Source organism: Dromaius novaehollandiae, chromosome 22 (assembly GCF_036370855.1).
Source record: "Dromaius novaehollandiae isolate bDroNov1 chromosome 22, bDroNov1.hap1, whole genome shotgun sequence".
Classification (NCBI taxonomy): domain Eukaryota; kingdom Metazoa; phylum Chordata; class Aves; order Casuariiformes; family Dromaiidae; genus Dromaius; species Dromaius novaehollandiae.
Genome location: NC_088119.1, coordinates 10350886 through 10373021, shown reverse-complemented (window position 1 = coordinate 10373021; position 22136 = coordinate 10350886). Strand labels below are relative to the sequence as shown.

General features: G+C 68.1%; 1 protein-coding gene across 1 annotated transcript; it reads left to right on the top strand.

Moving 5' to 3' along the window:
• Positions 1–1387: 1387 nt before the first annotated feature.
• MED24 (mediator complex subunit 24) lies at positions 1388–20334 on the top strand. Its single transcript, XM_026117847.2, has 25 exons — positions 1388–1660; positions 3752–3834; positions 4350–4388; positions 5907–5980; positions 7166–7389; positions 8030–8141; positions 8675–8825; positions 9120–9233; positions 9943–9990; positions 10230–10312; positions 10470–10556; positions 10881–10992; positions 11186–11328; positions 12152–12189; positions 12885–12967; positions 14534–14712; positions 14858–14957; positions 15132–15307; positions 15400–15664; positions 15922–16103; positions 16418–16511; positions 16864–16963; positions 19040–19117; positions 19399–19547; positions 20124–20334. Exons 1-25 carry the CDS (start codon positions 1531–1533, stop codon positions 20238–20240), a joined length of 2961 nt encoding a protein of 986 aa, XP_025973632.2. The 5' UTR covers positions 1388–1530; the 3' UTR covers positions 20241–20334.
• The last annotated feature ends 1802 nt before the right edge of the window (positions 20335–22136 follow it).

The following is a 22136-nucleotide window of genomic DNA, read 5'->3' as shown; positions in this document are numbered from 1 at the left end:
CCTGCCAAGCCGGGCCGCCGCGCCGGAGCTCGGCGAGGCCGCGGCGCCTTCCCGGGCGCCGGCCGCCCCCGCGCCGGGCGGGGGGCTCCGCTCCCAGCCGGGGGCCCATTGCGGGCCCCCCCCGCGCTGCCGCCCCATCGTGCTGCCCCCCGGAGCCCAGCGGGACGGTTCGGGGCAGCCGAGGGCGCGTCGCGGGCCTGCGGCCGGGGGTCTCGCCGCCGGGGGGGCCGGTGTCGGCCTCGCCGTGCCCCCGCTCCCCTCCCCGCCGGGGCCCGGGCCTCGAAGCGGCGGCCGCCGGTGTCCGGTTACCCCTCGCCAGCTGCCGGGGACCGTCCCCCCGCCGCGGCACAGGAAATCCGTCCTCATGAATAGGGGCCGGGCCCCCCCCGGCCGCGGCCCCCGCCGCCTGCCAGCGGCTCCCCGCTAATCCCGGCTGCGGCGCGGGGGATTTGCGCCGCCCGCGCCCCGGCCCCGGAACGATTAACGCGGGCATTAAGGGGCCTCGGAGACCCCCGGGGGAGCCGGGGGGGGGCGGCGGGGGGGCGCTGCCACGCCGCGGGGCTCCCACCCGCGCCGTCTCCCATGGGGCGCCCGCGTGCTCCCTCGTCCCGTGGGCCCCCCCGCCTTCCCTCCCGTGGGGGCTCCCCCCGCGGCCTCCCACGCCCCCCCCGCGGCCGCCCCGGCGCCCTTCAGCACCTCGGACAGCGGCGTGGGGCCGGGGGGGGGGCGGTGCCGCCCGTGGGCGGCCACGCGCGGCCGCGGCCCCGCGGGGGGGCGGGAGGGCGGGGGGAGCCGGGTCCTGCCGCGCCCCGCGGGGCCGCGCCGCCGGCAGCGCCCCGCCGCGTGCACGCGCCCCCCCCCCGCAGCCCCGCCCGCGCGCGCCCCCGCCCACGCGCGGCGACCCTGCGCATGCGCTGCCACGCGCGGGCACGCGCCTCCACACACCCCCCTCCCCGCCCCGCGCCCGGCCGTGCGCGCGCCTGCCCCGCCACGCACACGCGTGTCAGCACACGCGCGTGCACGCCCACGCTCCCCCCGGGGCGCGCACACACGCGGGTGCACACACGCGTTTGCACGCGTGTTTCTGCAAACGGGAGTCTGAGCGCACGCACTTGCACGCATTCGCGCGTAGGCGTTTGCACACACGTGTTTGCACGCGCGCACGTGCACGCGTATCTTTGCACCCGCATTTGCGCGCAGACCCGGCTTTGCGCGCACGTGTTGCACACTCGCCCCTGCACCGTATTTCCGCACGCCTTTTTGCACGCGTGTTTGCACGCGCGTGCTCGCGCACACGCATCTGCACGGCGCCCTTGGCGCGCACAGCCCCCCCCGCCCTCGAACTACACCTCCCGGCAGGCCCCGCGCCGCGCCGCGCCGCGCCGCCCAATCAGCGCGCGGCTTGCTGCCGAGTGCCAACATGGCGGTGCCCAGGCGCTGAGGGCCGCGCGGCGGGGCCGCGGCGTCGCTGGGCGCAGGGGAGGGGCGCCGGGGGGGCCGGAGCCGGGCCGGGGGGGCCCCGCGGGAGCCATGAAGGTGGTGAACCTGAAGCAGGCCATCCTGCAGGCCTGGAAGGAGCGCTGGAGCGACTTCCAGTGGGCCGTGAACATGAAGCGCTTCTTCCCGCGCGGCGCCACCTGGGACATCCTCAACCTGGCAGGTGAGGGGGGCCGCCCGCCTCGGCCCCCCCGCGGGCCTGAACACCCCCCCCCCATCAGACTCCCTTTTCCTGCCCCCCTTCAAGGGCGTTTGGCACGGACCTGCCCAGCGCCGGTGCCCGCTGCGCTGCGCCGGTTTAAAGATTTGCCAGGCTTTTGTGCCAATTATAGAAACTTGTTGCTAGGATGTTTTTTTTTTCCCCCTCCCCGTGCGGCGAGCGCGTGTTTGCGAGACCTGGGTAAATAAACACGAAGCGCTGCTCGGGGATTGCTGTCGCAGGGGATTTACAGGGAAACGGTCCGGAGGCAGGTGGGGACGTGCTTGCCCTGCACCGAGCGGACCTTGTCCCCGCTGACCCCTTTCCCTCGCTCTGTCCTACCGCCGCGTTTTCCAGCAGCCTCTGGCCCAGCCCCAGCTCCCGAGGGCAGGTTCAGCCCCCGCCGGGGGGGCTCCATGCAGGGCCCCGAGGCCCCCAGCGCTCGAGGAGGAGGCTGCGGGCACCCTGGGGAGGCAGCTCTGTCCGGGGCGGCTGGCGCGGGAGCGGGGCGCTGCGGGGAGGCTCGGGGCTGAGGGTGGTTCGGGGGCTGCTCCTGCTGCTGTCCGGCCGCTTCCTGGGCCCCCCCGGTGCCTGTTTCCAGCCCTTGGCCCGTCTTGCCCAGGCAGAATCGGCCCCTGCTCGGCTTGCTGAAGCGGCAGGGCCTGTGGGGCTCGGCGTGGGCCTGCCTGCGTGTCCCTGGGAGCAGGGCGGCTGCTTTCCGCCAACTAAAGCCCGGTCAAAGGGTTAGAGATAATCGGTACCTGTGTTCACAGAAACGGTAGCTTCTCCCAAGCAGCTATTAGCGCCTCGGCTGAAGGAAAGGCTCGTCAGCCCGGCCTGCGCTGGAGGGCAGCCGCCCCGCGAGGAGGAGGAGGAGGAGGGGGAGGGAGCCGGCTCTGCTGGGCCCCGCTGCTTCAGGCACTGCTCGCGGGGGGGTGTTGGCGCTGCTCGGCCTCGCTGGGCAGCGCGAGGGTTGCGTGAGGTTGTGAGCGTGCAGGGAGGCTGTTCCCGGAGTCTGCCACGGCTGTGACAGCCGCCGTGTTCATGGCGCTACCTCCTCTCCGAGCCCCTCTCGCCGCAGCCCTAGCGCGGAGCCGTTTCCAGCTCGCGCGTTTCGGGTTCAGACTACAAAGGAGACGAATCTGGCACGAGCTGCCAGAATCACGGCGGTGCCCAGCAAATCTGCGCTGACACGTCTGCAGTGGGTAGCAGCATGTGGCTGGCTCGTGTTGACACTGCCTGATTAGATGGGGATGGGAAGGGGGACGGCTGCCATCAGCCTGCTGTCTTGGAGCTGCGATGCTTTTGGACGGGGTCTGAGTCTCCGCTCGAGATCCCGGGCGCCTTTTGCCTCCGTGGCTGTGATCAGCCGCGGCCGCCCCTTGTTTCCTTCGGGGAGACGGTTCCCTAAGCGGCCGCTTCCCCTCTCGCGTCTGGGCGCGTTGACCTACTTGCAGCCCGTGCCGCAGCCCGGGGCCTGCTTTTGCGAGGTGGTTCCTGCGCTCTGCCATAGTTCAAATGGTCAATTAAAGGCTTGGCTGAGCAGATAGGCCGGGCAGAGCCCCTCCGGCTCCCGAGGCCGGCGCTGGCAGGCAGCCAGCGGGAGGGAGCACCCGCCGTGCCGAGCTGATCTCAGCAGAGGGGCTCTGCCTCCAGCTCAGCCCCAGGTGCCAGAGCAAAAGCCGCTCGGCGGTGGGTGCCAGAGCCTCCTGGGCAGCACGTGGGAGGAGGGGAACGTGTTTGGAGAGCATCAGGTGCCGTTTGGGGCCTGGGGGCCCTGGGAGAGCTAAGTTAGCAGGAGGCTGCTTGTGCTTCCTCAATTATTTAGTAGCTTTTGCCGCTGGGATGAGAAAGTTAGGGGATTCAGTTAATTTCGGGGAAGTTCTGTGCAAGGTCTTTGTGGTTAGCGCAATTTGCCTTTGCCACCTTCCCTGGGGGATGAGATAAAAAAATGAGAATGCTCTGTGTGTGTGCGTGTGTGTATTTGTGTGTTCATGTCCCCACGTCTTGTATTTGCTGACCTGGGACCTCCTGGCCCCTCTCCTTTGCTTGCAGAGGCTCTTCTCGAGCAGGCTATGATCGGGCCGTCGCCGAACCCTCTCATCTTGTCCTACCTGAAATACGCTATCAGTTCCCAGGTAATAACACTCGCTGCGGACGCTGCGGGGTGTCGCCTTGCGGCCCCGAGTAGCAGGTGGGCAATGAAACCGCGGTGTGGAGCTGGTGGCGGCCAGGCACCCCAAATCTCCGCCTGTGCCTCGGAGGCATCGTGTCTCCCCCCGGCCGGGGCGGGGGGTGGAGGGCTGCGGGCTTGGCGCGCACCCAAAGCAGGGATCTGTCCGTAAATGGTGTCCGTCCGCTGCCCGGCTGCACACGGGCAGGGCGGAAATCCTCTCCGCAGTCGCTGTGAGCCCCACGCTTTCTGAGCGTAGCGTTTAATACTGTTTAAAGTTTGTGTGAAACAAATCAGCGATCACCTAAAAATGTCCGTTTGGATCTGTGCCGGGTCAGTGCCCCGGCCCCGTCTGCGGTGACAGGCAGCGGGGCCGTGCCCTGACCTTGCCGCTCCTCAGCAGCGGGCGCCGCGCTTGCAAACATCACCTACTGACACGCTGCTCTGCCGGCTTTGTTTTGGTTTGTGTTTTGTTCTCAGATGGTGTCTTATTCCACGGTACTGACGGCCATCAGCAAGGTACGGCTCTGACAGCTGCTGCGCGAGGTTTTCTCTCTACCTGTGCTCCACATATCCGTTTCCCTCCCCAGAACTCTCTCTGAATATAGGTCAAGTGGAAAATGACGTCCTCTGCTGAGTCAGCAGCGGCTGGCCAGCGCAGATTAGCGATGAGCCCTTCCGCGTCCTGCTGGGGACGGGCTGCCGCCGTGCCGGACGGCGTCCCGCTCCCGTTCGGGGACGGTCACGCTCCGTGCCGTGCGTGCTGTGGGCGTGAAAGCCTCGTCCCCCCGTCGTGTGGGGCCCGGCAGGCTCCTACCCCGCAGCATCGCGCGTGTAAACCGCAGCCCGGCTGCCGGAAACCACATCCCTCCGCGGCCGGTGGCGCCGCGGGAATCCGGAGCTGGTTGTGGAAAAGCCGCCCTGCTCCCGCGGGAACGCTGCCAGTGCCGGGCCGTGTATCCGCGTCTGCCCGCCCAGCTCGACGGGCCGGATTCCCGCGGGCGCTCGGCATCCCTGCGTCTCCCCGGCTGGGGACGCGTCCTCCGTAGCCGGCGGCAGAGCTGCCCGCGTGTGCCACCGGGGCACGGCACGGGCGCTCTGAAGGGAGCGAGTGGCCCCTCGCGCGTTGCATCAGGCCCCCCGTCCTCCTCGGGCGATAGCTGTATCAGGGCGACCTCTGATTCGGAGCGAGAGGAATTCTTCCCTCCCACCTCCGTGTGTTTACCGGGGCTGGGAACGGAAGGGGGCCGGTAGCGCGGGGGACCAGCGCTGTTTCGGGGCGCTGCAGGCAGGCTGAGCGCGGCACGCCGGCCTCGGGCCCTCAGGGAGCCGTGCTGTGAGCTGCCGCTGAGCCCGCGGGGACGGGGAGCCTCAGCGCCGAGCCGGGGTGGTCGCCGAGCTCCCGGGGGGAAGAGCTAGTGCGGGGCTGGCTGCGGCGGGCACGCTCCGAACGGGGCGGATGGAGAGCTGACCTTGACAGCCGAGGTTTCCTCCTTCAGATCAGCGTGGGCCGCGAGGAGACCCGCGGGCTAGCTCCGGCCCGGCGGGGTGGCCCCATCTGCTCCGCAGCCCTCCCCGTCGAGGAGGCGGGCAGCGACGCTTCTGCTGCCCACCGCCCGCGGCCCCGCGGCCAGCCGGGCTGTCGGCGTGCGCGGCTGCTGCCAGCCTCGCCGAGCCGGGGGTGGGCACGCGGCCTGGCGCCCGGCCACCGCCCTGTCAACGCGGCCCGCGGGGCCGAGAGGGGCCCGAAAGCTGAGCTTTGGCCCCCGCGGCCGCCTCTCTGGTTCAGAGAACCCAGCCCTGTCCCCGCTGCCGTGGCCCGGTTGCCTGCCGCGACCCCGGGAGGGCCCGGCCCGGCCCTCGGACAGCCCCGACCTACTTCCCGCTCGAGTGGCTGCTGGGCGGCTGCCAGGGCAGTGGTGTCCTGCGGCCGGTAGTGCCTGGCCCAGCCCTTCGGGAAGGGGGTTTTGCTTGTTTTTGGAGCTGCCAGAGCCTGGTAACCCCCGTCTGAAACCCCTCCTTGTTCCCCTGCTGTAGTTTGACGACTTCTCCCGAGACCTGTGCGTCCAGTCGCTGCTGGAGATCATGGACATGTTCTGCGATCGCCTCAGGTACGGTGCGGCCCGCTCCAGCCCTGCCGCCTCGTCTCCGGGCTGCGTCGGTACCGGGAGACCAAAGCTCAGGCGGGGCGAGCAGGCGCTGCCGAGCCCGAGGTGCTCGCTCCGGCGGGGGGAGGCAGGTTCTCCCTCCGGCTCCGTGTTTGTTCCCGTGCCGCTGGGCCCCCTCCGGCTGCCCTGGGTGGGAGATGCCACGCGAGTGCCAGGACAGGCAAAGCAGAGGGCTGGGGAGCCCCAGACCCCGTCAGCTTCATTTGAAGCTGCAAAAAACGCAGCCGTTCTGCTGTACGAGCTTCCCGGGGGTATTCCCGCCAGCTCAGGTAGATAGCGGTGGGCATAAGCCCAGTGTCCTGAGGGTTTCTGTCCCCTCCGTGTGTTTCGGTTCTCGTGTGTGGCCTCTCCGGCTTCCCAGGACCGGGGCTACGTGTTCCCGTCTGCCAGCGCGCAGTCCTGCCCGGACTGCCCCAGGCGCTCCAAGCAGCTGCCTTGTTTTGCTTCGTGCTCTTCCGCTGGTGTCGCTGGACCCAGGGGAGCCCAGACAATTCAGGCCACAAAACCTTTTTTAGAAAGCCCAGAAATCTTCCTGTTAACCCCTGATGGCCTCCTCTGGAAGGCTGGAGCGGGGAGCACGCAGGGGGCAAGCAGGAGGAAGGCCGGAGGTAGCAGCTCTTCAATTACATGAAATGGAGCAGCAGCAATGAATATGTATCAGTCACAGATGTTGACAAGGAGCTGTTGCTGGCCAACTGCAGAGCCGGCCACTTAATCCAGTCCCTGCCTAATCTGATCCTGCGCTTAATTTGATCAAAACTTCTGGCCCCCATGATTTGTGCATCAGGAGGGGAAAGCATTCACCTCTCGCAGCACATTGATCAATGCTGAGCCTCTCTTAGCAAGATAATTTGATTAGAGGCTTGGAAAGTTTCCCTGTAGATGAGTGGCCAGAGAGGAGTCTGCGCTGGGAAGACTTGATTTGCGTTGGTGCTGGGGGGTGTTTGTGGGCTGAGCAGATTGAGGCATGCGGCAGAGGAGCCGGGAGCCGGCAGGCGCGCTTGGCGGGCGCGTGGGACGTGGGTTTGGTTCCCCGGGCTGCCGTCTCCGTGCCTCGGTTTCCCCTGCGTAAAACGGGGGCGATAGCCCAGCCCGTGGCGAGTGCAGTGCCGTCCTCTCCCCTCGCAGCTGCCACGGCAAGGCCGAGGAGTGCATCGGCCTCTGCCGCGCCCTGATGAGTGCCCTCAACTGGCTCCTGCGCTGCGCGGCCTTCTACGCCGAGAAGGTGAAGGAGACGCTGGAGCAGGTGGCAGCTGAGAGCCAGCTGAAGATGTGTCTGGAGCGACTGGAGAAGATGCTCAGCAGCACCAAGAACCGGGCCCTGATCCACATCGCGAAGCTGGAGGAGACGTGTATGTCGCTGCCCCTGCCCCGGCCTCGCGGCCGTGCCCTGTCCTTCAGCACGTGCAGCTCGTGGCAGCTGCCAGCGCCGCCTCCTAGTCGCTGCTGGCCTCGGGGAGATGTCACGGCCACCTCTCCCTTCCCCCTGCCCAGATCCTGCCGCATTGTTCCTGCGGCTCCAAGCCCATCCATCTTCCAGCCCCGTTGCTGTAACCATCTCCTCCTTGGCTCCGTGCCACCCTCTGCCCCCTCCCTTTCACGCTGCCCTTGGAAGAGGAGCAGAATTAATGCGAAGGCTGCGTGAGCTGTTCCTGGGCGCGGAGCGGAGCCTGCGCTCCACCAGCCTTCCTGGCACAGCCCCGCGCCCTCGGTCGGTCCGTGGGCCTCGCCAGAAGGCCGTGCCAGGCCGAGCCCGGAGCAGGAGCTGCTTGGTGGCGTGCACACCCTCGGTTGGGGTTGCAGAGGCGCCCTGGGAAGCTGGGCACCCCGCGGCTACGAAGATGCAACAGGAGCTGACGTCCTCTCGCTGCGAGGCCTGGCGAGGAGCCCCGGCCTCGGCAGGCGCTCTGTGCCGCTGCGGCCCTTTGAGCCAGCCGGCCTGGCCCTCGGCGTGTTGCTGTCCCCCCCCAAAAGCCTGTCCTCCCTCCCCAGCCTCGTGGAGTGCCGTGGAGCAGTCCCTCGTCAAGCTGGGGGAGAACCTGAGCGGCCTCAGCACCTCCCCGCTGCGAAGCCAGGCTGACGACTGCGTCTCCCTCATCAAGAGGTAGCTGCCCGCCACTGTCTTCGCGCGCTCCGAGGGTAGAGTGGGTCGGAGCCCTGCTCCGGGGCCCGAGAGTCTCCTGCTGCCTCCGCGCTGGCTCCCTGCTTTCCTGCCCTTCCCGGCTCTGCCCCCGGAGCTGGCTGTGGGGTGGGAGGGGGACAGGGCTGGCAGTGACCTGCTGCGAGGCGGTCTCACCCGGGGATTGCTCCGCCGGCGGCCCTGGGCCCTCGCTGTCCATCCCAGCCCTCGTCTGCAGGGACACGCTGGGCTGCTCTGGTGCGGCCAGAGCCGCCGTCCCTCTCCTGGGTCCCCCCGGGAGGCGCTTCCAGGGCCCAGGCGGGGACCCGGCCAGGCCCCAAAGACTGCGGAGCCCGAGGAGGACGATCCCTGGCTACGAGCTGTCCTGCCCGGGAGCGGCTGGCGGAGGCAGGACGGCAGAGATCTGGGGCCTGGCTGGGAAGGGAGGATGGGACGGGCGGAGCAAGAGTGCGTCCCTGCAACGCTCCCGTGACCCCGTGCTGTCGTCTCCTGCCCAGCATCCCCACCATGCTCTCAGTCCACACCGAGCAGCTGAACAAGACCGGCTTCCCCACTGTGCATGCCGTGGTGCTGCTGGAGGGCACCATGAACCTCACGGGAGAGACCCAGCCGCTGGTGGAGCAGCTGATGATGGTGAAGAGGATGCAGGTACAAAAGTGGCACCTTGTTGTCCTGCTCCGGGTGGCCTGGGGGATGTGGGACCAGGGCCTCGCTGCAGCTCTGCGCGTTGTGTGATCCTGGTTCGTGGATGTGGGCAGAGCCGCTGGGAGCAGCACAAGCCTGTTGGCACAGGGGAAACTTGTCCTTGTGGTTGGTCCTTGCAGGGGGTTCAGGGCTTGGCTGTGGTTGGGGGAGTCACTTTATTGCTCTTCTGGCACTTGGAGGCCGGGGAGGGTTGGACCCCGTGGTGCCCTCACGCAGGGTCCTCTCTGTGCCCTGCAGCGCATCCCCTCCCCGCTCTTCGTGCTGGAGATCTGGAAGGCCTGTTTCGTGGGCCTCATCGAGTCCCCCGAGGGCACGGAGGAGCTGAAGTGGACGGCCTTCACCTTCCTGAAGGTAGGCCCCGGCCCCCCGCGAGGTGGTGGTGCTCCAGCCCGGGGCCTCTCGCTGCCTTTTCCCCCATGCCCCGGTCCCCGCTGAGTGCCAGAGCCTGGCAGGGCAATTAGTTCTGCTCTGCTGCCGCGTGCCCCTCGGGGCCCTCCTCGCGCCCCATCTGGACGGCGTGTGAGATGGAGGAGCCTCCAGGCAGCCGTCCCGCAACCTGCTGAGCATCAGCTTTGCTGTCTGGGATGTCTTTTCAGCCCAGCCCCACTTTGTTCTGCAGAGTGGCTTTCCTGGGACGTCGTGGGGGGCATCATGGCCTTTGGAGGAAGCCACAGCAGCCTTTGGGCCTACGCTCACAACGGCTCAGCCGTGGGCAGCCCCGGAGCAGTCTGCTTTGCTGCTCGTCTCAGGCCTGAAATTACACCCAGACCCCTTTTGTCTGGCACAAAGACGTGCTCTGTCCTGAGCCGGGCTCTGCGGCTGTAGGCCCCTGCCCGGCTGTGCCTTGCTACTCCTTGCCGTGGTTGAAGGACCCTCCGGAGGGGAAGTGGTGGGACAAAGCACACGGTTGCTTGTGGAATGCTCCTTCCTCTGGGCTGGGAGCGCAACTGGTGACTGCAGGAGTTCTGCGCTTGGGCTCCCGCTGCCTGTGTTGCGGGGGGATCCCGACTGCAGAGGTGGGTCTGCCGGGTCAGTCACGTCTGTGCCCTGCTTCTTTCAGATCCCCCAGGTCCTGGTCAAGCTCAAGAAGTATCCCCAAGGGGAGAAGGTGAGCGGCAAGGGCTGCTGGCTGGAGCTGTTTGCAGTGTTGTAGGCACAAGTGAATCGTGTTTGTCACGGTGGTGCTGGTGTCTTGCCAAAGCTGCATGGGGGCGGCTGGGGCAGGGAATGGTCTGTGTCCCAGCAACCTTCTTTTAACGGGCGGGATGGAGCGGGAGGGAAAGGTGGGCTTGTGTCAGCTCCCGCAGCAGCTGCTCCCAGCTGAGTGCTCAGCTTTGTGCCCGGCAGGACTTCACCGAGGATGTGAACTGCGCCTTTGAGTTCCTGCTGAAGCTGACCCCGCTGCTCGACAAAGCAGATCAGCGATGCAAGTGAGCACCACCGTGCCCACGGCCGACCCGCCGCGCCACGAGCCCCCGGCGGCACCGCGGCCGGTCCGCGCCGCAGGGACCCCCGACCTCTGCGGAGAGCCGGCGCCGCTCGGGACGGGCGCTGTCCCTCGGCCTGACGCTCTCCCGTCTGTTCCAGCTGCGACTGCACGAGTCTGCTGCTGCAGGAGTGCGGCAAGCAGGGGCTGCTCTCGGAGGCCAACATGACCAACCTGATTGCCAAGCGGTACAGCCCCCTCGCCGGCCGGGTAACCGGGGGGGTTGGGGTGCCGCGTCTCGCTGCTGGGATGTGCTGGCCCGGAGGGACGAGGCTTTGCTTACAGTGATGAACGGAGTGTGGCAAAGTGTCCCCGGAGGGGCAGCCGGCGGTGCCCTACGGTGGCAGCCTGGGCTCTTGGGGAGGAAGAGGAGGCAGCGGGTGCTGGTTCCCTTGGGGATGGAGGTGCCGTGGCCCTGGTGGTGGAGGTTTGGGAGGTGGCCGAGCCCCGGGGGGGAGAGCGGAAGGGGTGAGGAGCCCCTGCTCACGGCACCCACCTCGCACATCCCCCAGGACGGCAGACAGAGAACACGCCCCGCGCTTGAAATCGGCGGAGAACGCCAACATCCAGCCCAACCCCGGGCTCATCCTGAGAGCCGAGCCGACTGTCACCAACATCCTAAAGGCGAGTCTCCCCGCGCCCCGGCGCTGGGCGGGCTGGCGGCTCCCTCCCTGTCCCCGAGCCGCGCGGGTCCGTGCTCGCAGGGGCCCCGTGGGATGTTGCTGGCAGCCGACCAGCACTGCCCCCGTGTCCGCAGTTTCGCTGCTGCTCTGTAATACGCGTTTCCTCTGATTTTCCTTCCCTGTTTTTTTGGTAGACCATGGATGCGGATCACTCCAAATCCCCCGAGGGCTTGCTGGGGGTCTTGGGCCACATGCTGTCTGGGAAGAGCCTGGATCTGCTGCTGGCAGCGGCAGCGGCAACGGGCAAGCTGAAATCCTTTGCTCGGAAATTCATCAAGTGAGTGTGCACCAGGTGATGCCGTCCCCGGGGGCCAGCGGGACCGGCGCGGGGCGGGTGCCGGTGCAGCACGGGATCCAGCAGAGCCCCGGGGCTGCACCCGCCGCAGCCTCCCCCGCGCTCCCGTGCGAGCGGCGCAGAGCATCCGAACGGATCGGGTTGCTTTTGAGGGTTGCGTGCCAAGCGCACCAGCACGGTCTCGGATCCGGGGCACTCGCTGTATGTGCGTGTGCGTGTGTGCGCGCCTGTAGTCCCCAGATGCCTGTGGCCTGGTTACGGCTCACGTACCAGCACGCACGGGAGCGGCGCGGTGTGCTGCTTCGAGCACGGAGGCCTGGGGCAGCTCACGCTGTGCGGGCCGAGCCGGGTGCCCGGCTGTGCGGCAGGCCATGGCGCGGCCTGGGGGTTTGCTCTGGGGGGGCTTTGCGCTGTGGCGGTACGAAGAGACGGTCACGCGAGAAAATCCCCGCACGGAGCTGGCCCTGCGAGAGGCCCGTGCTCGGCGCTGGAGCAGTTGGGTGAGGGGGAAAAGGAGTGTTGCTGGACCTGTTTTGCTGCCGGGGAGCAGAGGCCGAGGGGGGAGGCAGCTCGTTCCCGCTGTGCTGCAGGGCGTTGGCTGGGCCCGGTTCGGTCCCCTGCCCTCCCTGCTCCCTCCCTGCTGCCGGGCCTGCGCGGAGCTGGGACGGCGGTGCCCTGGGGGGAGGCAGGAGGGGGGGGCGTGGGCAGGGGCAGCTCCTCCGCTGTCTTGGGGATGGGAAGAGGCCTCTGTTTTGCCACGGCAGCGATGGTAATGCTTCACCGCGGCTCTCTCTGCTCCCTCCAGGCTGAACGAGTTCACGAAGCACATCAGCGGAGAAGGCTGTAAGTGCGCGCGGGTCTGCGCTGGCGGGTTTGAGCTGCGCCTCCCCCGCTGCCGCGGGCCGGGACGCTGCGCGGGGCCCCGAGGGCGGCTGGCGGCGGGGAGAGCCGGGCTGGCCGCGACGCCAGAGCGAGAGCTGCTCCGTGCTGCTCGAGGCCGGGGGCTACCCAGCGCGTGGGCACGTGGTGGGGGCCGGCAGGGATCTGGGCCCCCAGGGACCCGCTGCCGTCGTGCCTGGCGTGTGCACGTCCGTCCCCAGTGCCCCCCCCTGCCCAGCCCAGCCCAGCCCAGCCCGCGGGGCCTCTCAAGGGCGGCCCTGCCCCGGCTCCCTCCCCGGAGGGGGTGATGTGTCAGCACAGAGCCCGAGATAAGGATTCTGACGGCGGCGTTTGCGTGTGATTAAACATGCCAAGTGCTCTGACCTTCCGCAGCGCGGGGGGAGCCCCGGGCCGGGCCCAGGCTGCTGGACGGGAAGCCAAAGCCGCTTTGGGGGCCTGGGCTGGGGCAGACTGGGGTGAGGGAGGCCCTCGGCACGTCCCCTGCGCCCCTGGCTCGCACACAAGCACTTTTGGGGGGTTTGGGGTCAGGAAAACGCTCGTGAGCAAGCAGGGTCCCGGCCCCCAGCTCCCGGGGCTCCCGCCTGCCTCCCCTGGGCCAGGGCTGGGGGTCCCTGACGCCTTTGTTTCTCTTCCCCCAGCCAAAGCCGCCTCGGTGCGAGCCCTGCTCTTCGACATCTCTTTCCTCATGCTGTGCCACGTGGCCCAGACCTACGGCTCGGAGGTATGACGTGCCTTCCCCTGCGGCGGGCACAGGGCGGGAGCGAGACCCTGATCCCGGCTGCCGGGCAGGGAGGGGACTCTGACCTTGCAGAGCGGCGTGCTGCAGCCTGCCAGCCTCCTCTAGCGGCCGGACCGCCCCGCCGGCGGGGACCCTGCCGCTGCCACCGCTGCCGCTGGCCCTGGGCCCTGGCTCCGAGGCCTCACGGGCCCCGCAGCCGCCCCTCCAGCGGTGCTCTGCCACGTGGGGTGAAGCACCCCGCGTGTTTCCCCTGTACAGCTAGAAATGGGCCCCCGCAGGGCCTGTCCGCGCAAGGCGAGGGAGCAGGGATGGCTGCAGCCTTCCTGGGGGCTTTTGCTTGCTCTCCTACTTTCTCTGCCCCATTCGGGGCCGCGCACGGAGCGGTGTGCAGCGACATGGCGTTGGTGGGAACGCTGCTCACGTGCCCCCTCGGGGGCTGGCCTGGCCGGCTCCGATCTCCGCAGGCTCTTCCCAGCCTTGCGCTCCGGTCCCGCGCGGTTTGGGTGTAGGTAGAGGCCAGTGTTTGCTGGCCGGGGGGCCCACGCAGCCGGGGCTGAGCGTCGGCCCTCCCTCCCGAAAGGAGGAACTTGCAGCTCCGCTCAGGAAGAGGCACTTCAGCTGCATGAAAATTTTCCAGGTTTCGACATCTGTGTGTGTGCTGGGAGGCAAAACGATACCAAAACACCGGCAATGCCGAGAGGGAGCGAAACGTGGCGGGGACCTGCCCGCCCGGCCCGGGAGGTGGGAGGGGGGGGCTGGCGCGGCGTGGCTGGGGACGGCTCGGAGCCAGGCGTGCTCGGGGCTGTCTGGGGAGGTCTCGGCCCCCAGCCCGGCCCAGAGAGACTTTCCTGACCAGCTGTTGCTGAACAGATGTGCAAAACATTTCGCTTTTGACAAAAATAGCGTCCCTTGGGTCACGGGGGGCTGAAGGGAGGAAGCGGCGTGCGGGATTCCCAGCCCGTGTCCCCCTTGGGACCCTTCCCAGCTGGCTAGCAGCTGGGCTGCACGCCCCAGCCCCGGGCTGCACCCCATCCCCGCGGAGCTGTGGGCCGGCCGGCCCCGCTGCCGGGGAGCCTGGGCACGGCTCTGCCCCCCGCCACGGCGTCCGGCACGGGGCACGGCAGAGAAGGGCTTCCTGGCCCCACAGCGGCGGGCGAAGGGCGAGGGGCCCTTTCCGGGCAGGACACGGTGACCTGCTGGGCGCTCGCGGCCCCTCGGGGCTGGCCCTGTCCCCGCGTCCCCCGAGGGCGCCCGGTGCAGCCGGCCGAAGTCGGAGCGCTGCTCCGAGACAGGCTGTGCCCCCCCGGGGAGTCCCGGGGGAGAGGGGCAAACCACAGCCCTGGAGGCTGGAAACCAGTGCCTTACTGGGGAGGGACCAGTGCCTTACTGGGCGGCTGAGCAGGGCCGGGGATCGGCCTCCCCGCGCAGGCCACGGGGCGGCGCTGTTCCCCCAGCCATGAGCCCCCTTGGGTGGGGGGCAGGCGCGGGGGGTCCCCGGACAGGGCGCCCGTGGGTGCGGCGCCCACCCCGCCTCGGGCTCCCCCCCAGGTGATCCTGTCGGAGTCGAGCCCGGCGGGCGAGGTGCCCTTCTTCGAGACCTGGATGCTGACCTGCATGCCCGAGGAGGGCAAGATCCTCAACCCCGACCACCCCTGCTTCCGCCCCGACTCCACCAAGGTGGAGTCCCTGGTCGCCCTCCTCAACAACTCCTCCGAGATGAAGCTGGTGTAAGAGCCCGGGGGCTCCCTGCGCGCCTGGCCCTGCTGGGCCGGGGCCATCCCGGGGCTGGGGAGAGCAGCCATGCTGTCTCCCCGGGCCCGCGGCCGCTCTGAGCCACTGTCTGAGCCTCTCTGCCTCTCTTCTGTCCGGCAGGCAGATGAAGTGGCACGAGGCCTGTCTGAGCATCTCGGCTGCCATCCTGGAGATCCTCAACGCCTGGGAGAACAGCGTGCTCACCTTCGAGTCCATCCAGGTGGGCCTGCGGGAGGACGGCACGGGGCAGAGCGGGGCACTGGCGTGCGTTGTGCCCCGAGGAGGGGCCGCGCCGGCAGGGTCCAGGCTTGAACGGGGCTGGGGTCCCCCATCCTCCTGCCCCAAACGCCGCTGCAGAGCTTGCTGGCTGCTTCACAGCTTGCATTTCCCCTAGAAAATCACGGACAACATCAAGGGGAAGGTGTGCAGCATGGCGGTGTGCGCGGTGGCCTGGCTGGTGGCCCACGTCCGCATGCTGGGCTTGGACGAGCGGGAGAAGTCGCTGCAGATGATCCGGCAGCTGGCGACGCCCCTGTACGGCGAGAACACGCTGCAGTTCTACAACGAGCGGTGAGGCCCGGCGCCGCGGTGCCCCGTGCCGCGGCCTTTCCTGCCCTCCTCCGCCTCCCAGGGCCTGCGTGACCCCTTCCTCTCTGCCGCAGCGTGGTGATCATGAGCTCCATCCTGGAGCACATGTGCGCTGACGTCCTGCAGCAGACGGCCACGCAGATCAAGTTCCCCTCCACGGGCATGGACACCATCCCCTACTGGAACCTCCTGCCCCCCAAGAAGCCCATCAAGGAGGTGCTGACGAGCGTGTTCACCAAGGTGCTGGAGAAGGGCTGGGTCGACAGCCGCTCCATCCACATCTTCGACACCCTGCTGCACATGGGGGGCGTCTACTGGTTCTGCAACAACCTGGTCAAGGTACAGGGTGGAGGAGGCTGCGCTGGGCCGCGGAGGGAGGTGGCCGCGACCCCCCCGGCGCTGCAGCTGAGTCGAGCCCGTGAGTGCCGAGACTCGCCCAGGCTGTTAGTGCGTCCCTCCTGCCAGGGCTGGAGTGGGGCCCGGGAGCGCTGGCGGTGGCTAGGCTGGGTCCGCTGCGACGGTCCCAGGCGCTGGAGAGGAGCGGGGCAGGCCCAGCCGTGCCCGCGCGTCCCTCAGCCTGGCCCTGTGCCCCCCAGGAGCTGCTGAAGGAGACGCGGAAGGAGCACACGCTGCGGGCCGTGGAGCTGCTCTATGCCATCTTCTGCCTGGACATGCAGCAGCTGACGCTGACCCTGCTGGGCCACATCCTGCCCAACCTGCTCACCGATTCCTCCAAGTGGCACACGCTCATGGACCCGCCGGGCAAGGCCCTGGCCAAGTAAGGCCCCCGTCCTGCGGTACGTGGCCTTTGGGGCGGCGGTCCTGCTTGCGGAGCTGGGGGCTGAGGGGCGGCTGGGGCGTCCCGGGCCGGGGCCCGGCAGCCCGGCTCCTGCACAGCGGACGCGCTGGTGTCCCGGGCCCCGTTCCCTGCTGGCTGTCACCTCTCGCTGAGGAGGGACCTGCCACGTCCCGTCCCTGCGCGTGCTCCGGGCTTCGCCGCCTTTCCGCAAAGCCAGCTGAGCTCCCGCGCCACGGCCGCGATGCGGGTGGGCTGACGGCACCGCCGCAGCTCCCCTCCCTCACCGTCGCTAGGCTCTCCGTCTGGTGCGCCCTGAGCTCCTACTCCTCCCACAACAAGGGCCAGGCGTCTGCCAGGCAGAAGAAGAGGCACCGGGAGGACATCGAGGTGTGTCTGGCGCGGCGGGGGGGGCGGTCGGAGGTGCTCTGCCTGCCCAGATGGGCAGCGTTCGCGGGAGGCGGCAGGGTTGAACCGGCTGGCGGGGGGGGAGCTGAGGCCGGACTCCCCGCCCGGTCTCCCTGGGCTGCCCGGCGTGCGGTCCCTCAAACTCCCCCGGGGAAGAGGGAACGTAAGGAGAGGGAGCGCGGCGGGGGTGGCCCGGGCTGAGTCACCGTGGTGTGACCAGAGATCCCGGTCCTGGGCCGTGGCACCGCGCGGAGCCCGCGGCGGGCTGTGCGCCTCGGGGGCCCTGGGGCACCCTTGGAGGAGGCTGGTGGGGCTGATCCCCCTCTGCCCCCAGGACTACATCAGCCTCTTCCCGCTGGACGACACGCAGCCCTCCAAGCTCATGCGCCTGCTGAGCTCCAACGAGGAAGACGCCAACATCCTCTCCAGCCCCAGTAAGTGCAGGCGTGGAGGGCTGCTCCGGGGAAGGCGCAGTCCTGCTCGCCGCGCGCTTGTGGGTGTGAAACGTGTGTCAGCACAGAAAACACTTCTCTCCCTGAGCCGACCAAGTGCTGCTGGCTGTCGGGTGTAGCTGGAGGGCTCTCCGCTCCCCTCCGTGCGGCTTCGCCGTTCCAGGCCCGGGCGCGAGTGTCGCGTGTGGCACCGGCAGGCAGGCAGCGCTGGCGCGGAGCTCAGCGCTTGCTTTAGCAGCCCTGGGAAACGGCGCGTGTCCGACCATCCCTGTGCCGTGGGTGCTCGGAGACCCGCGGTGGCCTTTGACGGTGACAGGGTGTTTTGAGAAGACTTAGCTCAAGCGAGAGTGTTGCTGGGTTCTCGTGGAGCTTTTGCACTGAGAAAAAGGTGATTTTTTTTGTTTCCATGATGAAAAGGACTTTAGGAAGGGTGATGAGGTTACATCTCCCCTCCCTGGCGTTGCCACCTAAGGCAGTGCCTGGTGTACAAGGGGCTCGGGGAGGTTTTGTTCGAGCCCTGTCACTCACGGCCACTCCATGCGGGACCGGAGAGCTGTTGTGCCGTCACCAGCCCAGTCAGGGCTGGAGGTGACGATCCTGATGTATCTCTGATTAAATCCTGAAATTCCAGTGGTGTTAATAAGGCAGCAAACGGAGCTGATGAGTCTCTGAAGTCACGTCTCCGCGTTGCCAGAGCGCGGATGCTTCGGGTTGCAACAGCGCTGGCAGGAAGTGCGGCGTGGGGTGCTTGGCCCTCTCCTGCCATGGGGGATGCGATGCAGTGAGCTGTTGCAGCTCCAAAATATGTTTGGACTCCTGGGCAGTGAGTCAAGATGCTCCTTGGTCATCGTTTCTTCCAATACCCCTACTTGAACTTGTTCTTTATTAGACAGTTCTGAACATATCCATCAACCTGTGGTTTTTGTTGGTTTCATTACTGTTGAAATTTGGGGGTTTCCCTTTATTTCACTATCTTTTTTTAACTGTTGGTGCAGTTTCCACCTCTTTCCAGTGACATTCAGGACTTTTTTGGTTGGTCTGCTGAAGCGATTTGGAAATCCTGCTTCCTGCACTAGCCATGTAACTCAGTAATTCCATGAGAAAAAGTGGGGGAGGACTTTCTTTTTTTAGCGAGCATCCCCAGAGCGGCACAAGGTGGGTCCTGCTGATTTTAGTAGCTCTGTAGGGTGAGTCCGTACAGGAGGCCTCCCCGGCCCGTTGGATAGGAGATGGCACCAGCTCCTCTCCTCCGGGAGCTCCCGGGACAAGGCGGTGTCCCTCAGGCTAAGATATATTCCCCCTCCCGGCCTTCCCAAGGTCCGCTACTAGTCCCCTGGTCACGTCTTGGCTCTGGTAGCTAAATCCTTCCCCGAGAGTGACTTCCCAGTGCTGCTGTGCAGCTGTTGAACATCTGGCTCGCCCCGCCCGGCCGGCTCCGCTATAAGCAGCATGCATAGTGCATATAGACTGTGCGTTGCTTCAGCTTGGCGGAGCGCTATTCGCTTCCGCTCTCGATCGTGACATTGCGTTAGCCGCTCGTGCCCTTGCGGCATGTCAGTAACGAGTCACTGTTACAATTAAAGCCAAATGCAGAGTAGCAGGGAGATGTGCTCACAGTGTCTCACCGATGCCTGTCCCTCGGAGAAGTCATTAGACTTGGTCAGACTCATAGTTTTGTGCAAGAGCGAAGCCCAGTGACACATCCGCGGAGCAGCAGCGGCATGTGCAGCCCTCTCCGTCATGCCGCGGGCTGGCGTGCGTAGGCCTGTCCCGCGCTGCCAGGGCTGCTCGCTCGCGCCCCGGCTGAGAGGGACGGTGACAAATGCGGAGACTATTTGCATGCTGCGTGTGCCTGGCGTGTCCAAGCAGCGAGGATGGTGCTCGTTCGGGGTGGCTGGGCGTGGGGGGCGCCGGGGACCGTGCTCCAAACCTCTCCGTCCCCTCCTGGAGCCCGGGAGAGCTCCAAGGGCCGGCGTTGGCCAGGGTGGGCACGTTGGCGCGACTGAGGGGGGCCGTTGCAGCCTGGGCCAGCCTGATGCATGTTTTCCTCCCCGTCAGATCGCTCCATGAGCAGTTCGCTCTCCGCCTCCCAGCTGCACACCGTCAGCATGAGGGACCCGCTGAACAGAGTGCTAGGTAACGGCGGGGCCACCGGCTGCTCCCTCGTGGGCTGCGTGGGGTGACTGACCCCCATCCGTGGGCTCGCAGCCCTCGGCCAGCGTGGGGAGCTTGGCGTGGGTGATGGACGTGACTGGGGAAACGCAGACCCTCCAGCCCTGCAGAGCCACGGGTGGGGACTGCAGTCGCCAGGGCACCCTGCGCAGGGGCTTGGGCCGCCCTCAGCCCGGAGGGCTCACCCCAGCCTGCCCCGTCTTCCCTGAGCTGGCCTGGTTTCTCACGTTTCCCCGTCTCCGCAGCAAACCTCTTCCTGCTCATCTCCTCCATCCTGGGGGCCAAGACGGCCGGCACCCACACCCAGTTTGTGCAGTGGTTCATGGAGGAGTGCGTGGACTGCCTGGAGCAGGGCAGCCGCGGCAGCATCCTCCAGTTCATGCCCTTCACCATGGTGAGTCCCGCGGCTGAGCCGCAGCCGCAGCGAGACCCTTCTCCCCTTGCCGGCGCTGCTGGCGCAGGGTGGAGGCAGGGTGGAGGCAGGGTGGAGGCAGGCGTTGCAGGGGGACAACGGGACGGCCCCCCGGGAAGCTGCCCCTCTCACAACGGCAGCTTGGGGCTGGGGGAGCGTACGCGGTGCTCCGTTAACAGGACTAGCGCCGGGGCAGGGGAGCACTGGGGATAACTCGGAGATGCTGGTTTGGCGCGATGGGGTCCCGGAGCAGACCAGGGCTGCGCCGTTCCTCCTCTGGCTCCTTGGTTCTCCCGTGGTTCAGTGCTGGGTGCTGACTGAGTTTCAGCCCCAGCTCTGCCCCCAGCTCCCTGTGGCCCCGGGCCCTGCCTACGCCCAGGGATTGCCCCAGCGTTGCGGTCTGCGGGACGCTTGCAGCGAGGTGGTATTTCAGGCTCGGGTTGCTGTGGTCTCGCTTCCCAGCCCCCTCAGGCATCCTCCACCCCTGCTCCGTGTCCCGCTGCTGCCTCCGCTCTCTCCAGGGTTGCCGTGAGTCAGCCGTTTCCTCTCTCCGGGCAGGTTTCGGAGCTGGTGAAAGTATCCACCATGTCCAGTCCCAAAATTGTCCTGGCCATCACCGATCTCAGCCTGCCGCTGGGTCGCCGCGTCGCCGCGAAGGCCATCGCCGCCTTGTGAGCACGGCTCCTATCCCCCACCTCGTGCTGGGCACTCGGACGCTGAGACCAACCGGCTGCTTTCTTTTTTCTAATGAATTCAGTCCTTTCCTAGAGCCAGGCTTTGCCTCGTTTCTGTCAGACAGGCCTGAGCCAGAGCCCTGGTTTTCTGCTTTTCAGGGGTGCCTGGGGCACAGGGTCGAGGAGGGGACAGATGATTCACGGGCAGAGGCCGGAGCGGCGGATAAAACTTGTGATGATTCAGCTGCAGCCTCCGACTCTGGCGGTCCCGGCGCCGCCCCGGGCCAGGAGGGAGCGGGCAGGCCGGGACGATGGGTCCGGGATGCTCCCGCAGCAGCGCCGGCCCTCCTGCTTCCCGCGGTGAGCCGGGGCCTTTCGTTTAATCCAAGCTCCAGCAGGAAGGGAGATGGGGGCCTGGACGAGGGCAGGGGGCTGCAGCGCTCGCCCGAGGGCTCGAACCCACCCGCCCCGGCCCAGCGCGGGAGGGCGGCGCGGTGCCCGGAGCCGAGTGTGCCCGGGGGCAGCGGGGCTGCGCGGCTGGGTGGAGCAGCGATGCTTCCCTGCCCGGCTGTAAAATACAAGCGAATTCATGCTGGAAATTCCTCCACGTGAGCGTGAGCTCGCGCTGCGCCCCTGGCCGCAGGCACGGCACGGCACGGCACGGCGGCCGGTGAGTAACGGGCCCCGGCACCCTGCGCCGCGCCGGCCGCTGCTGGGAGCGGCTCCTCCGCGGGGCCGAGCCGGCGGCCGGTCAGCTGCTTCTGCGGTGAATCCGCCTGCCGCTGTCACGAACCCCTTCGCCGAGGGGGCGGCACCGCCGGGGCGGCTTCCCCTCCGCTCCTTTCATTTGCACTTTCGGCTTGACTCATGAGATGGGAAGCGGTGCCGGGCGCTGGGTAACGCCGTACCTGCCTTACGCTGCTGCGTCCCCGGAGCCGGGCTGTGGCTCCCGCCCCAGTGCGGGATGGCGGGACCCCGGCATGGGCCGGCGGGACCCCGGCGCTCTCCCCCGTGTCCGCAGCGGGGCCGGGCCAGCGGCGGCGGGGGGAAAGGTGGCAGGATGGTGACACGGGGCCCCCCTGCTCCCGTGTCCCCCGGTGCGAGCGGGGCCGGCCCCAGGCCCCGGCACCCAGGGGCGGCTCTTTCCCGTTAACTCGGAGCAAAGAGCAGCGCTGGGTGCCCGCGGCCTTCCCCGCTCTGTCAATATTTGCCTGCGGGGCCGCGCGGCTGCCCGGGGCTCGGCGGTGGCCCAGCGCTGGCGCCCGCCGCTTCGCCTTCCTGGAAGGGGCTGGAGCGGGAGCAGGGGGGTTCCTGTAAGCGCTGATAAGCCGGGGCAGGAAGGCACAGTGCTTCCCGCCGCCGGTTCTTGGGAAAGCCGGCACACGGAGGGAGCCCGTCAAAGCAAACACGGGCAGCGGCTTCCCCGCGGCGGCCCTATCCCGGGATGGGGCGGCGGGGGGGCTCCGGCCCCCTCCGGGCTCGGGAACCGGGACGGGGGGATGCGGGAGAAGGGGCCCGGCAGCACCCGCCGCGGTCACAGGACCCGCGAGCAGGACCGGCGGGAGGAAGCACAGGCTGCTGCAACCCCGGGAGCGCGGGGACAGGCCGCCGCGGCCAAACCACGCCGTTCCCGTGGCGCGGGCATGGGGAGGAGGCCGGGGGCCGCCCGCGTGGGCTCGCTGGGGGCTGGCACAGTGGCTGCCCGGGCACCTCCGTTCCTCCGCCTCGGTTTCCCCGCTGCCACGAGGCTCCGGGAGGTCCCGGGATGCGGCATCACCGGCCTCATCCCTGGGCAGCTCCGGGGCAAAATCCCCTTGCGGCGGGAGCGAAAGAGGAATTGCCGGGGCCGGCGGTGCTGGTGCGTCACTGCCCATCAGCTCATCACAGGTTGGGAAGC

Bases quoted from the DNA above. Each gene is read 5' to 3' on its own strand.
- MED24 (XM_026117847.2), top strand. From the start codon at position 1,531: ATGAAGGTGGTGAACCTGAAGCAGGCCATCCTGCAGGCCTGGAAGGAG. The intron at 10,993-11,185 runs GCGAGTCTCCCC...TTTTTTTGGTAG, and splicing joins CTGTCACCAACATCCTAAAG to ACCATGGATGCGGATCACTC. The intron at 16,964-19,039 runs GTAAGTGCAGGC...CCTCCCCGTCAG, and splicing joins CAACATCCTCTCCAGCCCCA to ATCGCTCCATGAGCAGTTCG.